At 39.7% G+C, this 17,519-nt stretch overlaps 1 protein-coding gene across 1 annotated transcript in view; it reads left to right on the forward strand.

Moving 5' to 3' along the window:
* Positions 1 to 17,519, forward strand: part of dscaml1 (Down syndrome cell adhesion molecule like 1) — a 97,677-nt gene that overhangs the window by 13,586 nt on the left and 66,572 nt on the right. Inside the window, exon 3 of the mRNA XM_006795408.3 lies at positions 4,761 to 4,907. Within this exon, the coding sequence (XP_006795471.2) occupies positions 4,761 to 4,907 (147 nt within the window). The remainder of the gene's footprint in view (positions 1 to 4,760; positions 4,908 to 17,519) is intronic.

Genomic DNA, 17,519 nt, shown 5'->3' on the forward strand with positions numbered 1-17,519 from the left:
TAATTGCAAAAAAACATCTGAGAGTTTTGTTTTTTGCTCACATAACACATCTTTACACAAACTTGGTATAATGATTTGGGTAGACCTGTTCAGTGAGCCCCACCCTATCTCCCCTTTGTTCCACCTAAAACAAACAAACCTACGTAGGACAGGGCCAAGGCAGCAGGTGTTTAGATCTATTTCTTCTATCTGCCCTCCTCATATCTGTCTGAACCTGAACCTGATAGGCTGCTTTTTTTCATCCTTTTCATTCAATAATGCAACCCGCATCCATTCATTTCTCTTGTATTTCATTATACTTCCCCTTTTCTATCCTTTCCCTTTGCTGTGTTTTTAATGCTTGCTTTATGAATAAGTAAATGCAGTATTTGGTTTCTCCGTCGTTAATTATTGAAGCGACAGTGATACAGGACTTGCCTCCCAGTGCGCCCAGTCGCCCAGACCCATGTTTTAACTCGTATCTAGGCAACCAGGCTGCATATAGTCAGGCATCAGTAACATCCTAATGATTCTGCTGCGCATGCGATGAGGGGGAGTGCAATTTACACACAAATCAGTTGGGGTACCATTTGCATCATGTCACAAGGCTTAAGAGGATGAATATGTAATGGTTTTTTTTCCTCTCTGTGTCTTTCATATTTTCTAAGAGAAACGTGTGATAAATGACAATGCTATCACAACAGCTGCCTCTTAGTGGGGTCGGTTACATAGATGTGTCCAAGGGCATGTCGCCATACATTGCTTGATTGACAGATTTTAATGGGGTAACGAGTGGTTAAATAACACTTTCTTAAAAGGAATCAAGTGTAGGGCAAGGTGGGATCACTGACAGGAAGTACAAACCCGAGGTGACCTTGACTGGTTTAGCACCTCTGCCGTATTAAAATGTGACCACTGTCATCATCACGCCAAACATTTACAATCTGCCAAGCCGATTTTAAACACTCTATGAGAGGCTCAGTGGGCATTGGGGATTTTACTTGCTATTGACGAGAGGCAGCAGGGTCAGTCAGAGAGTAAATAAATGATTGAAAGAATTGGCTCGGCCACAACAGCCGAGGCCACTCTGTCGATCCAGGGTATCGATCTAGGTAGATGGCTTCAGTGAAAAGCAAGGGCTGTTTAAATGAAAAACTGAGATTAGGACCTGATTGGAATTAATTGTGTTTTAGTTTTGATTTATTTAGAAATTAAGCTTCAATTCACATTAGCTGCCTGTGAGTTAGGTGACCAAGTGAGAAACAATAACCAGGCATAATTAAGGTCCAAAGTGGCATGGTAGTGCCATAATTGTCAGTGTCAAGGCTCAATAGCCAATATGCATCATCTGTTTTTGGCAGAATCATATATATGTCAAAAAGTGAAATTTCCATGGTGTTGACACAGTCTGCCCCAGTCTTAACTCCTTAACAAGTCAGAGGCCCAAGGATTAGATGAACATGGATAAAGTAGGCTAGTGTGAAAGAAACAGACATGGTGAGACAAAGAATCAGGAAATTAAACATCGAACTTTAAGGTGAAAGACTCCCCACCGTTTGGACAAGGACACTGGCTTTGGTTCCACTGGGTTCCAGTGACAGTGGCGGCTGGCATAAAGCATTATTAATGACCAAGGAAACTGGCCTTCAGGCTAGGCGTTAATTATATCACTGGAGAGCTGGGGGAGAGCGAACACATAGGAGTGCAGGGCCACTCCCTCTGTTGTGTGTATGTGTGTTTTACATTGTTAAGTCATTACTGCCCTCATTTCTAAAGAGAGCCCGCATTGATAGATTGCTGGAAACACTCCCTGATATCAGCCTTTCTGAGACCTTCTCTGACTTCTGTAACTTTGTTTTTCTGTTCGTCTTATTCAAGTCAAATAGTGTCCAATGTGAATTGTCTGTGTTGAAAAATCTGGCAACATACCTTTAAACAAATGAGATGAAGATAGCAGCCAAGACCACACAGTTCAGTTTATAAAACAGCTCTGTTTATTCACTCGAGCTAGCATGTCCTTGAACTACCTGTCTGTCCTTCTTACCAGAATAATCCATTAATTTAATTTCACTTAATTTATTTAATGAAAATTTATGCTCTGATTCAGCATTTCACATTTTTCACCAATCAGGCTATTGCTACAGGCTAGTGTTTTCATCATTAAGCCTGTCTTAATCGCCATCATCCTTTCTGTACACTGGCACAGATTCACAGTTTAGTGCTCTGCATGCCATGTGCAGAGGGTGTGTTTTTGATGCCTGGCGCCTGCATGTGACAGTTCCATCGGCTCTGTGCAACCCTCCACTCCTTGCCGTCTCATAGCATCTGTGGCGTTGTTCTTTAAAAGGCCAGCAGCAACTCGCTACGTATCCCCTTCAACACAGCTCCGAGTCGGTCCTCCTTACAATCGCCCCGTGATTTTTAAAGCTGTGGCTGAACAGTGAAAAACTGGCTTAATGTGGCTGAACAAAGCACCAGACAAGGCTATTTACTCACCCTGCTTTAAGTATTTGTCGAACAGGACAGATGTCAGCTGTGAATTGTCAACATGTGAAAAAAATATTTGAAAAAAATATTTGTGTTTTTTTGTTGTTGTTTGTTTTAGATGTATTACTATTTTTTATACCACTGCTTAAAATCAGGACTATCACTATATCCGAATGTCAAGTCTTGATAATAATGAGTAAAATAAATATCTTTTGAGTTCAGTTAATGAATTCTGATTCTATAGAGAGCAACTATAAAGAATAATAGAGAATAAAGAATATTATAATAAAGAATTTCCACACATTTAAGATGTATTTTAGGTTGTAATTTCCAATACCTAAAAGTATTCACCGCCAGCATTGTTAGCTCAGTGTTCCACATTCCTTGTTACTTTTCTTAAAATGTATTCATTACCTTAATTAATCTCCAAAATAAGTAATTTGTTATATTATTTGCTGCGCATAATTACCTACAGTTCTATAAACTGAGGCAAAACAATATCCTAGTAAGGACAATCATACAATCTTACTTTTAGTGTTTACATTCAAAGTTGAAAACCATCTGAAAGCAGAATCCCCATGTGCATCACAGCAATTCTCCTGCAGGAACGTGAACAGGTAAAAATACAGACTCCTGGATGTAGTTTGTACTTTTACTACTACATTCTTATTTTTTTGTGCAATAAAAACCAACGCAATGCCCGAATCTCCACTTCTCTAAAGATGTAGACTTTGCCACCCTTTTCCTAAAAACTAAAATTCACCAGCTGGGCCAACGTCCTCAGATCCCTGTGCACTAAATAGAAGTGAAGAAGTTAAAGAATTGAAAACAAAGAGGGAGGGAAGAGTTCACGTAAACGAGAATAAACAGCTTGTAGAACTGGGGGAACCTAGATGACAACCGGAAGGAGCGTGTTTAGAGGCGTGGTCCCGCTCCTGAAATTCTGATACTCCAATTAGATGTGAGAAACATTGCAGTTAACTAAAATAAAAGTAAAAACTAGACTTTTGAAAACAAATGCAAACTAACTGAAATGATATTGTGAATTTGGAAAACCAAAATAGAAGTGAGTTTTAGTATCTGTTAGTGTGCTAAAAAAATATTATTACAACTTTCCCAATGAGTCATTGATGGATGTGTTTATTGAAACTCTGGATGTTTACAAGACTGTGAGGTAATGCTTTCAAAAACTTAAGTGTTTTTATTGTAATATTTATACTTATTTTCCTAAATCTTACCTCTGACATAAGCCCTCTATAAGATAATAATTAAAGAGACTAAACTAAATTAAACTAAACATCCATCCATCCATCCATTCGCTTCCGCTTATCCTTTTCAGGGTTGCGGGGGGTGCCGGAGCCTATCCCAGCTGTCATAGGGCTAAACATATTTTAAAAAATTACTTTGAATGAAGTTAAATTGAATTAAAAATAAAAATAAAAATGAAATTAAAAATAAAAAACTAATTAGGAAAATTAAAAAAAACAAACAAACTATGGTTACTCTGGATTTCAGTACAAGTGCAGGAAGAAAAAGTTCTGTTTGTTGTTTTTATTGTTTCTGTTGATGCATCCTGTAGAGAACTGAAGAACCTTTATAACAACATAATTGCAAATGTAATGTAATTACTGAATTTAATGCAATACAGTAACATGTTATTGAAAAGTGTAATGTGATTACAGTAGCACGTTACTGTGTAACATGTTACACTAAATACCAGTATGTACAGTAGAAAGTAAAGAGAAACACAATAAATAATATTACAAATATATGCAATTTTATGAATTTAGTTCCTTAATTTAAAAGGAAGAATAAATGTTTTCAATGAAAATGTCACACATTATTATTAGGCTGTATTATCAGATTATCTTTACCTTGTGTTCTTACATTGTAATTACATATTGCCTTTACGTGTCTGAACTCTATTATAGAGTATCCCAATCTTTTTATGATTTGGCTGTATGGTAGCCCTCCTGTGGTACTTTGCTTGACTAAGCATTATAAAGACTTTTGTGGACTGGTTGACAGCCTTTGTGGACTAAATTGTATATAAAAAGCTATTTCAGAGATGTAGATTTGATTAAATTAAAGCATAAAAGTAAACTATACCTCTCATATCACAGTTTGTGCAGACTCCCAATTTATGATATCAGCATTCATCATTCATACATTCATGTAATTTTTAAATATCAGTATTAATATCAGATCGAGGTTTATTAAACTGAAGTGTCAACTGTCACTCTCACCCAGTGTACATCTAGTGACTAATATCAGCTCTTTTCTTCACATACCAGTGTTCAGGGAGCCCTACACAGTCCGTGTGGCCGACCAGCGCTCCATGCGGGGTAATGTTGCCGTGTTCAAGTGCCTCATCCCCTCAGCTGTCCAGGAGTATGTCAGCGTTGTTTCCTGGGAGAAAGACACCGTCGCCATTGTCCCTGGTAGGAGATTCAGCCACTCATAATCAATGATTCATCAAAAAGCCCAAACTAAGACTGCAGACAAAAGCTTCAGGTTCATTTTCCAAGTTCATGCTCACTCTGTGTCTGTGGTTAATAATGGAAAGCAAATGATCTAATCTCATTCCACTACATAAATGGAATATTTGCAGGTGGAGAAATAAGAATTTTCTCTGTTATTGCAAATGAAGTCCAAGCTTTAAATCCAGGGATGTTTGTTTTTAAAAAAAAAAGTGGTTTGCTTTCAGAACGTAATGGACTTTCTTGTGATTGTTGATTTCTCTTTATCAATAATAATCAATCTATTTGTGTTTATTTGTGTTGCTGGTACTGGTCCCAGTGAGAGAAGATGACAGAATGCCTCGTTCATTCAAAAATAAGGCTGATGAAATGGCCTTTGCCTGACACATTCCTGGCTGCTCAGTCACTATCACTGCTGTGGTTCAGAGCTGTGTTCTGTGGATAAATCAGACATTAGCAGACATGTGCTATTTGTGTTTGTGTGAGAGAGAGAAAGTGAGAAAGCAAGAGAGAGAGAGAGAGAGAAAGAGGAGGACCGAGGGGTGTGTGTGTGTGTGTCTAATTTGATGTTATCACAGTCACCTAAAAGAGAGCAGCAACACCTCTAGGGCTCTCTTATGTCTGGTGTTGTTCACTCTGTTTCATCTGATCCTCTAAACAAATCATTCACTGTCTAACTGAAGAGTGAAAATATCAGTATGGGCCTCCTGCGTGCTGCTATGCTTGTGCATTGGCACTCGTGTGTATCTACAGTATGTGTTCAGGCTTGTGTTGCAGTGTTAACATTTGCTCCATGGAGCAATGGCAAATTGCAGGGTGTCAGATGAGACTGTTTAGGTCAGATGATACGCATTGTTCTCTGCCCCTTATCTTGCTCTCTGATACAGACTGCCTGTTTCATCTCTCAACACTGTGTGTGAGTGTGTCTATAAAGGTGTCTGTGTATTTGTGTGCCTCTCTATATTGCTCTGTCCTTCACACAGGAGCACTCATTGATCCAGCACAACTATAGTAAGTGTGTGTGTGTGTGTGGCCTGAGGGGGGTTTCCAGTCTGGATCGATAAAGCTTGCTGTTGGATTCCCCTCTCTCTTGTCACGGATCCCTCAGTGTGAGAGTGGTGAGACCGGGCCAGTCTGTTTGACTCATAGCTCTGTGTGTGTGTGTGTGTGTGTGTGTGTGTGTGTGTGTATTTGCTAAAGCCACTGTATCATGGCTGTGTGCAAGAGCTCAGGGGGAGTATGTTATTGATCGAGTGATGGACGCCTTTGGTAAAGCATGCACATATAGACAAGTAAAAGTATGTATGCACATGTACACACACACACACACACACACACACACACACACACACACACACACACACACACACACACACACACACACACAGACATTTGAATGAGCAGCTGTGACCAGTTCATGTTATCTATGATCTTTAAGAAAAAAACTATACATTCCATTGATTCCATTTGAATGAATTATCACTGCACGAACTACAATAATCTGTTTCATTTTCAATAACTGAAAAACAATTTTTAAGGTGAAATGATCAGTCAGGTTATCAGTTGTCACTATTTCAATGATCACCATCATAACGTTCATGAAGAAATAATTGGAAAGCAATCACATATTTGTTCTTCTTGGATTTTTTCTTGTTCTTATTCTTTTAGATGATTATAAATGGTCACTTTTACATTTCTGCACATGTGAAGATGTCTAATAAGGCATCTTTAAACAAAATGGTTTATTGATTTTCCAATTGTTTACTAAGTAATATAATCATCCCGAAATATCTGAGCAGGCATTTCAAAATACTTGAGAGTATTTGTTTCCCATTTTTCCTTCGCTTCCTTCTCTTCTCTACTTCTTCTCCTCTCAGTCCTGATGAATACGTTTTATTAGTGACACAGTGCATCTCTTCTTCTTTCTGTCCATCTTTGGCTTGACGCCTCCTCCTCAACCCTGGTACAGACTGGTGGCCTGTGTCAGCATCATAACCACACACACACACACACACAAACAGAGACACAGAGGGTCCATGTGTGGGCCCCACCCACCCCACTTGCACTCCACCATACACCTCATCCATCTATCCATCCACTTCATCTATCAGCTCCTGGTGGCATGTACAGCTTTCAGTCTTTCGATAGCGCTTGAGATGCTCTAGTGGTTTGCCATTTATTAGGGACACTGTATGCCAAGGTATTGGCTTGACAGGATGATACATGTCAAACAGACGGCTGTGTTGGTCAATAAAGCTAAGTTTGAATGGGCTTTGATGAAGAGGCAGGAGGGTGTTTGCTGACAGCTGGCCTCACTGTGAGACGACCCTGCCTGGGTGTCATGTCACTATTTGACAGCCAAATCTGTTTGCGTTGAGGCCTGTTCGTGGAGCGATTTGTGGGGGAGTAGACAGATAGATAGACAGGCAGACAGTCAAACAGAGCGAAGCTTTGCGTGTTGACTGGCTATCGTGGATTTTACTCCCTTGTCATATTCCTCCCCTTCTTGTGCTACTTCTCTATCTAGCCATGCCTCTCCCTTTAATTGATGGTTTGCTGGTGTTGCTGTCGGTTAGAAAATTAACATTTGTTTGCTTGTCAGTTAGGGAACTGAAAGAGTATGCTCTGACAGCGATGTGTACGAAGGAACTTCATCCGTGTGTATGTGTGAGTGTTTGCGTGTCACTTTGTTAGTATCGCTCTCCTCCTCCAGTTGGAGCTTAAAACATTGTGAGTCGCCATGGTAACGGGTGCGATCCGGCGGGCGGAATGAGGAAGGTGTGAGGATGCATCGCTGCCTGATTTTTATAAGTGCATCACCACGGTTCATCTCCGCCATACTCACACATGTGCACGCACGCACACACATACAGAGGACATATCAGCATATGTAGCATCTTTCTTTCTTTCTTCATTTCCTGCATTACAAACTGTATAGTCCATCATCCATGGTCTGGATTAGGATGATGAAGCACTGTGTGTGACTTGTCGGTGACACTATGTGCCTGTGTGATATACATATTATTATAATAAACCTGTTGGCCACTCTGTTAACAGGGACAACAGCCAATATCTAGGAGCTTCCAGTGTAGAAGGCAGATATTTGAGCCAACACTTCCTAATCCGTCCAGCAGAGAGTTTATGAATGCAGGTACATTAATAAAGCTGTATAAATCACAGACAACAGCAAACTCTTTCAAGATCACATGTCGACAAGTGCAATCCCACTTTTGCTCTCTACCTGCATGCAATCAAACCCTGCTTAAAGATGATTGGTCGTTAGAGGTTCAGTTGCAAACACACCTTGGATACATATTATGCATGTATTGTTATTGAGAATAGCTAATAGCTGACCTAAAACCGTACAGCAGAATTGTCAAGCATATGTCAGTTTACTTTAAGTATTTTGGAAATGGATGCCAAAATTTTACACGTTTGCACTGTAAAAGCTTGCGTTTTATATGGTGTGATCATACTTTTCCTTTGAAAGACAGTTTTTCTCCTGCCATCCTGTAACTATATGTATTTTCTCACTTGTGCATGTTTTCCTATAATCCCAGAATGTGTCCCTGATTTCTACATCAGGCTTGTGTCAGGGGCATAACACTTGTTGCAGCACTCGAAAGGGCCAAGGAAACAAAAATGCAATGTGCACACTTAGATGTTAATTTTAATCTTACTTTTAATAAATGATTGCCATGGTTTTAATTGTATTTGTGGGAAAGGAAATGTCCAAAAGTAAGCAACACATTCAACAATATCATCAGCATCTGTGCACCTGCTTTTAGTAATGTCACCATAAAATACTGAAGTTAAAATAGAAATATCAAAGTTTGCCAACAGACATTTACAGGAATGGTCTTTATTTTATGTAATAGATACACATGAACTCAGTGTAGTCTCTTTAATGTTCCTTTCTTTTGTGAGTCAGCTGAGTCAGTTCTGCAAACTGTACACACTTAGATATAATGTGCTTTCTTCATTAGAGCAAAAAAAAAACTACAGCTTATTTGAATTACACATTTACATACTGTGGTTGAATGAACTATTCAGGTGGCATCTGAGTAGCATGCTTCATTAAATGTTAATGAGAACATTGTGAGTCATATTACAGCATTAAACCAGGCTAAGGGATAAAGAGATTAACACACACAATTAAGTTGTTTTTGTTTATCTTAAACAATGTATGACTTCTTAAAGAACAATCTTTATTAGTATGAGAAAGAAGACACTTGCAATGTTACAATATTTTTGAAAATGTTAATAGTTTGAATGAGCAAATAGAGTCACAGAACAATACTAAGTGATTGATTAGTTGATATCGCGGGAGATAACAACAGAAAGCGTAAACATCGAGGGTGAAGAGGGTGTGGAAAAGTGTGACGTCTGTGTTTTTTGCATTGATTGAGGCTGTTTAATCCCCCTTCTCTTTCACACACACTGCCTCTCTCTCTGTGAAGTGTAGCGTCACCACAGCTGCAGTAGCTTCTGTCCCAGTCTCCATTTTGTAGCCACTCCGCAGAGGACCTGTACTCTTCCCACCCCTCTGTCTTTCCACTTTTAACTTTATCCCTCTCCCGCCCTTCTTTTCTAGAGGCACTTATTAGGAAATAGTGAAGTGACAAAGTATCGTCTTTTTTTCTTCCACTCCATCAGGCCTGAAAGTGAACAACAGATAGGCTGAAAAATGGCAGAATAGGCAGAAAAAGAGAGAGACAAAGTGGCACAAAAGCATGACATGTTAAATTATGCAGATGGGAAAGTGGGCATAGGATGCAGGGATGATGGAATGAGGTGGGTAGGTGTATGAGGACATATAAGGGGTTGGACAGATGGACAAAGAAAGAGGTGTGTGCGCTGAGATTTCCTGCTGTCCCCAGCACCCCAGGGAGGGGAGAAGGCCAGGGGCTTTAAAGCCAGTGGGGCCTACCATTAAAGATGCATCTGACAAGTACTTAATGCTCCCCTACCTCCCCTCTCCCCTCCATTTCTCATTTTTCTTTAGACTTTCTTTACTTATTCCTGTTAGTATCTAACCATTAACCATTACACACATGGTGCACATCTATGTGTGTTTGTCTTTAGAATGGTTACCATTCATACCTAGGGTAAAGGTGGGGGAAGAGGGCAGGCAGGGGGGTAACTGTGGAGGGGAAATGGGTGCTGTTTACTTATTGATGTGTGTTTATGGGCTGTGTGTGTGTGTGTGTGTGTGTGTGTGTGTGTGTGTGTGTGTGTGTGTGTGTGTGTGTGTGTGTGTGTGTGTGTCCGATTCTGGCAGTGATGCATGTTAGGTTGGGTTATTTATTCAGCACTCGTGTTTGGATGTTTTACAGAGAGAACAGGTGCAGAGTGACTCTAAGCTTGCTCTGTTTGAGCGGACTTTGTGTGCGCATGTGTGTGTGTGCGTGCGTGTGTGTGCTGGCTGTGTCAGTGAGACAGACAGAAAGAGAGTCAGACACAGGGGCATTCACTGCTGTCCAGGCACTGATAGGGCCGCTGTGTTTGTCTTTGTGGATAACATGATTTGAATATTGAAAAGAAATTCTATTTTGTAGATTTCAGATAGATAGATAGATAGATAGATAGATAGATAGACAGACAGATAGATAGATAGATAGATAGATAGATAGATAGATAGATAGATAGATAGATAGATAGATAGATAGATAGATAGATAGATAGATGGAAAGTACATGCTCAGGAACATGGATGTTCTGCATAGAGATTGAAATGGCGGGAGAGATGGAGGGAGATTGAAGGAGGGAGAGAGGGAGGTAGGAAGTGAGAGAGGGTTGTGCACGAGGAGAATTTCAATGGCACTCCAATCATGCAGGCAGTCTCGTTAGCCCAGGGAACATTTGCATAGCGCTTCGGCGAATTCATTTGGCGTTACTCAGAGAAGATGGCTCCCTTTTCCTCTCAGCTAGTTAGTTATTCATTAAGCACAAGGTGTTCAGAAGCACATTCACGCGGATTTCTCATGTGTCCGTGTGTGTGTGTGTGTGTGTGTGTGTTTGTGACCTGTTGACCGGTGTGCCTTTCATGTTACACTGTATGTTTCTTGTTATATAGGCTTTGTTGCAGATCCACCTCCCATGAGGTTTGCATATTTATGACTGACTGGATACGTGCCCTGGATCTTTCCACGTATATCCTTACAATACTGACTAGGTACATGCCAGCAGACAGAATTGCTGTCAGATATTGTGCCAATTGCAGAGCCGACGTCAGAGCATTACTCATCACCCACCGTGATCTCGCCAACAACTTCTTCCTCAAGTAGTGACGCCGGAGCTTTAACTTTGTATATCGCTGCTGCCTTTCTCCTCCTCTTCCATCCCAAGAAGCTAATTAGGGGAAAAAATACATGATAGAGGTTCAGACAATTAGATTTTTACTTCAGATCATCACTAATGGGGAGCATAACTTGCCTAAAAAAGCATGTCACTTGTAAGATTGGTTAGGATTGTGTGTGTTTGTCAGGGGTGGGAGTATGGGTGGTGTCAGTGAGGAAGCAGAGCCAGTAAGTGAAGATGACACACATAATGAAGAATGCAGTGGATGTGTTATTCTAATTATCCCACTGACACCTCCTTGCGATCTAATGTTGTTTGACAGTGCACAAAAACCATGGTGAAGCGCTGCACTTGTATGCACATTTGTGTGTATGTGTGTGTGTGTGTGCTGGGTGTGTGTGTGTAAGTGCATGCGTTGGAATCTGCAACCAGGAATTTGCAGTGACAGTGTTTGTCACATGTGCTTAAGCTGTAGGGTGAATTCACTTTGTGTGACCTTTCCTTAAGTTGGTCTGCTGCTCATTTTAAGTAGGCAAACACCATAGTTTGTGTTTGACACGGGTTACTTATTTTACCTTTATTTGAAAAAAGAGAACTGCATCATGTATTGGCTTCAAATGGTTGAACTGCACTCTTAAGTAGGTGAGAAAATATGAGCTGGAACTGTTTAAAGTTAGAAAAAAAAACTGTGCTGTGGGCCAATATTTATTGTTTTCTTCAAAAAATCAAATAGTGTATGATTGGTGAAACCATACAGAAGCCTGTTTTAAGTAAACATTTCAAGCTATTATCTTAAAATTTCAACTAAGTAAAATAACTTGAAATTTCAAGTAAGTAAGTCAAAATTTGGAGATAATAACTGAAAATTAAGGTTTTTCTTTTTAATGGCCGAAATAAGCTTCCATAAACACCAGCGGCTGATTAAACTAAAGAAAAAAACAATTTGGATAATTGATTAATGGTTTAAGTCATTCTTGAGAAAAAATAAAAAATACCACAAATTCCTAGGTTTTATAGAAGACGATTTGCTTCTTCTTTGCATCGTTGACTTTTAGAAATTGTGATGTTGTGACAATTTTCTGCCATTTGTGGACAAATTGGTTAATGATAAAATGTGAGGCTTTATCATTATTGATAATTTTCAGTTCAGCCCTGCTGTGTACAGAGTGCAGTGTTGCCATTAAACACTGAAAATGTTTCATTCGGTGTCAAGAATATGATGACTTTGAGGACTGTAATCGCAGCAGATAATGCTGAAGTTGAGTGTTGGCAGGTCGAAAAATGTGTCTAGTCGTTACATTTGTGTTAAAGAAAGGCTACATAAGCAAAGGAAAAGAAAGAAAACAGAGCATTCCTATGTGCATCTGTAGTTGTAGACATGCATGTGTTTCTGTGTATTTGTGTTTTTAGTAGTGCGCTGGGGGCAGGGCAATATGAGAGATATCCTGTTCCAACACATCCCCGCTGGAGCTGACTTAATGACCCATGACCTGAAGATGTACATGCTAGGAGAAGAGAGAGGGAGGGTGGAAGGAGGCAGGGTAGCTGAAGAGGAAGAGGAGGAGGAGGAAAGCAGAGGGGTGTGGGACCGGGAACAAAATGGGAGCAAATAAAGCAGAAAAGAGATGAAAATGTGTTCTGCTTGATGCATTGCTCTCTATTTCTTTGTCCTTACAGTCTCTTTCTCTCTCTGGAACACGTCTTGGTCTGACCAGCGTTGTGTCCATCTGCTTGAGGAGCTCCTCCTCTTACCTCTCTTTGTCTGCCTCTGGCACTCTTCTCACTTTTCTGGATCCACTTCTTTTCTTCGGGCTGAAAGATCACAGTTAATCAAAGTCAGGATGGCGACAGCCGACAGACCCATGACACGCAGCCCACAGTGGACACAAGCAGAGGCAGTAAGGGAGAGACAGAGAGCTTCAAAGTAAAAGGACAGCGAGATAGCCGTAGAATAGGAAGACAGGTGAAACAGGTTTGCACATTTGACCTACACTTCCTTTTTTTTTAGTCCTTCTCAATTTTTATTTTACCCTTTTTGACACTTGCCATTTTTATTGGATTTCTGGACTTTCCCGCCCTTCCCACTCTTTCCCTTTAACCTCACATAACCTCTGTCATATCTGTTAAATTCAGATGTGCATCTGCCTGTGTGTGTCTAAGTGCATGAGCGCATGTGTGTGAGCCCACTGATCTCCCTTGTCAGCAGTGCCATCTCTGTGTTTTATTAATAGCTAATCAATGAGCTCTCTGGGATCTATGAGATGGCCTGAGGACTCCCATAAGACATATGCCTCCGTATCAGCGCACACACATCAATAGCTCATAGAAGTCGGTGGAGTATAACACATTTAGAGTTGGTGTTGTTGTTTTTTTGTCAATACCTTTTTTTTTTTCAAGTTTTCGGTTCGTATTTTAATTTAGCTGCAGCAACAAAGTGGTGCAAGCAGCTCAGATCCATTATAGACCGATTCACATCTGCCCTTCATGTTTCCATATCTGGTTTGTTTGTGTCATAAATGCACTCTCTCTTTCTCACTTTCTGTTTTACCTCTGCCTCCTAGGGTTCTCTTACTGCTTGACTTGACATTTATTCCTCTCAAGCGCTTATCAGGCCCACTTGATCGCCTCTTGTTTTGCATCATTATTTTTCTTCACATTCTGCTATTTTCAGTGTGTCTGCCCTCTTCCTATTCTTCCCTCACCTACCTATTTTCTCTGCGCTCACTTTCTGTACCTTAGCTGTTGGTATTTTGAAAGTGCAGCCTGTTTTTTTTTTTTTCCTTTGTTTCATTTTGTTTTTTGTCTGTTTTGTTCATGTGCATAGCCATTGTTTTACGATGCCCAGGGCAATCTGGGTTTTTGTTCCTCTCACTCACTGGGGACATTGTTTGAAAACAGAAATGTGAGTTTCAAATGTCTTTGGAGGAATCCTCCAACTTTTTGCTTTTTCATTTATAAGCACCCAAACTAAATAAAGGTTACTGCTATTAATAATCCGATTTTTGGTGTGGTCAACAAACAAAATTTTGTTTTAAAAATCCACTTTTAAAAAAGTTAAAAAGGCATCTTATTCAAATATAAGGATTTATCCGTAACATAAAGTCATTAAAACTACTACTGAGTCCCCAAAACAGAACCCAGTCCTCCCCAGAATTCACCCCCAGTTAATGGGAATACACGATTGCAGTGTTGTGCAGACATTTGGAAATGTTTATGCGTTTCTTAGAAGTCATTCTGCTTAATTTGTCTTTACTGTAATGGGTGTATCTGATTTTTCAAACAAAACTCCTGAGTTTTATTGCGTTAAAGTGACAGAACAGAGACAAAGTTTAGGCTAAGCCTTAAGTTTCTGTTTTAGTGCTTTGGTTTACAAACTTGCATTCGCAGCACCATCTATAGTAGCAGCCCAGGTGTATTAGCAGCTCACGGTCGACACCATGCCCTTGTATTTCAGCCTACGCTATGCTGAAGTTGTGGACACTATCATATTTCATGTTTCATGCTTCATCTAGCCAACAATTGTGGTGCCAAAATGAATGTAGGCTCTTCTCATGTTTTACTTTTTTGGCAAATTTTGCAATTTTGTGGTGTTTTGTGAGCAATGTTTTTCTCTTGGACAGCGACTGTCTGAGCAGTCACTGAAACAGCTTTTGACTTGGCTTAGACTTTATGCCAAGTCAAAAGAACGTTCTTATCTGTTTTTCAATGCAGTGACACATTTTGTAGGTGGGAAATCACAACTCAAAATTGTGTCCTTTTCAACCTCCAGGTGTTCAATGCACAAAGCCAGAAGAAAAAACTTGCCGCCTCCAGGTTTGCTTTGTTGCGCATGAAGTAAAGTTAACAATGTTAAGCTAGTAGTGAGAGCTTGAATCAATTATGACAATACAGCCACAGTTTCAAGTGAGCTAAAGGACTAAATTAATTATCATTCAGCCGAACTCATACGTAGAGAAGCTCTACTTCATTTTTATTGTCCAAGGTTCCATTATGTGGAATAACATCAAGACTTAGAAAGAGCATTACATTGAACTTTTTTTCTTTGAATTTTCCTAGACACTGGAAACTTTCACTTACCAGTTGTCACTGAATGCAGCACGGAGAAACACGCTGCCATACTGCAGGTCATTTTTTAAAGGAAGCTTTCTTATAACCTGACTATATTTTGTCTTTCAGTACTATTCCTACATCCAGCTGCCCTCTGACAAAGAATGTGTGTTTTGGTGTGTGAGAGAGCAAGAGAAAGAAGGCAATCTTTTTACATCTAAGCTTAGCTGACTAAGGCTCCCAGAAGACAAAGAAAGGGTGAGAGGAGTGCGGGAAGGGAGAGTATAGTGGAAAAAGAGAATGTAATTTGAATCTCATATACATTTCAGTTGAAAGTCATTTTAGCCTTGGTACATTCTCTCTGGAGTCAGCTTTACACACACACACACACACACACACGCACACACACACACACACACACACACACACACACTCCCCCACACACACTTGTGGACAAAGCTCTTGTGTATGAGCACAGATTGACAGTTGAGTGCTCACACTACAGCTCATTCATCCTTGTTGACTACATCTCTGCAGCCAAGTTGAAAATGAATGATGTGTCAGATGCAGCCTCTCTACAAAATAAAACATATTGTTTTCTATTGTAGCTACAATTGCTTGCGTACAAATACAACATTAAAAGCATGTAAAAAGAAAGAAAGGAAGGAAAACAACCTGTGGGCGACAAACTTGTTTTTGCGTTTACATTCCTCCAAAACATGTATCCTAAGAAAAACACAGCTGCTTTAAAACTGTGTTAGGTGTCCAAGTGAAAAACTTTAGAAGTTTGATTTTTTTAGTCTTTCTGGGCAGTGGTCTTAACTTTTTGGCCTTTTAAGAGTATATGTGCAATTTTGGAAAACCAGGAAGTTAATGACACTGTCGTGACTTAAACCTGCCAAGGCTACATATCAGGCGGTTCTTGCAATGTCAACACTGTAGAGAGAGATTTTGACTTAAGCACTCTCACTCGCCAATGGCATCCATCCCCAGCATCCCCCGATTTGCTTTGTGTGTGTGCGTCTGTGTAAGCCTGTCTCTTTTCCTCTGCATAAAGTGTTCCCTTTTCCTGCAGGCTGACAAGTGAATGCCTTGTTTATTTCTGTTGACTGGAAAAAAGATGTCTATTGGTCCCTTATACCTACAATTCTTTCTCATTACCCATCTTTTTTTTTTTTTTTTTGCAATTTTAGACTAACATAGGTGGGAATGATACAGTAATCAGTTATAGGACAGATGAGAAAACAAAAAAAAAAAAAAAGAGTTTCATGTTTATTACACAGTTATTAACATTAACGTATCTTCATGCTGTGGCAGCTTATATAGACTGTAGTCATGTGGCACTATGGACTGTATGTTGAAAACAATATATTCAGTTCTATCCACCTGATACACTGACCTGGTAAACTGATCCCCTAATTCATTTGGTATCACCCTAGAGCAGGGGTGTCAAACTCAAATACACAGTGGGCCAAAATTCAAAACTGCAACAAAGTCGCGGGCTAACATTAATATTTATTGAAAAAAACATCTTCCTCCAGATATAAGAATGAATCTTTTCTTATGGACTCAAATAAGTTTTGCTGGAAAACTGAATATGGAACAAGCAAAGCTTAATACTAAACAATATATATATTAGCTGTATAATACCAGTAGGCCAGCTCTAATAGTAATTTGGTATGGCTTCGCGGGCCAAATGTAATTAGGCTGCGGGCCAAATTTGGCCCGCGGGCCAGAGTTTGACACCTATGCCCTAGAGGGTGTGGGTATAAGTGGAACTTGACATCACTTTACTGGGCATGCAATAAATTCTGTTCAGTTTTTTAAGTGCAGGATAATGTATAACATGCAAAAATGTGATTGCTGTTATTTTTAAAACACACATTTTTAAAACCACCATGTGCATACACAGTGTGGTTGCACAAGTAGTTAGGTGCAGATTAGCCAAGTAACTGCTGCTCTGATGCCTGGCATCCCAGATTCAGGTTAGTTTCTGTTGCTATGGAAACAGCATAAACTTTCATGTAACCTCAAGCTGTAGCTATCTAAAGGCATTTAATTAAGCCTATTTTTAGTTCACAATATCTGAATATTATTAAGCAGTTCTCTAATTATAATAATATTTAATTCGCAATAACATCAATGCATAAACTGTGAAAGAGCATTGTGGAAGAGTAGCCTGGACACACTGACATAACTAATTAATAGTGGTTCAAAACCAATGTCA

Source organism: Neolamprologus brichardi, chromosome 14 (assembly GCF_056152115.1).
Source record: "Neolamprologus brichardi isolate AB-2024 chromosome 14, ASM5615211v1, whole genome shotgun sequence".
In the NCBI taxonomy this organism is placed as follows: domain Eukaryota; kingdom Metazoa; phylum Chordata; class Actinopteri; order Cichliformes; family Cichlidae; genus Neolamprologus; species Neolamprologus brichardi.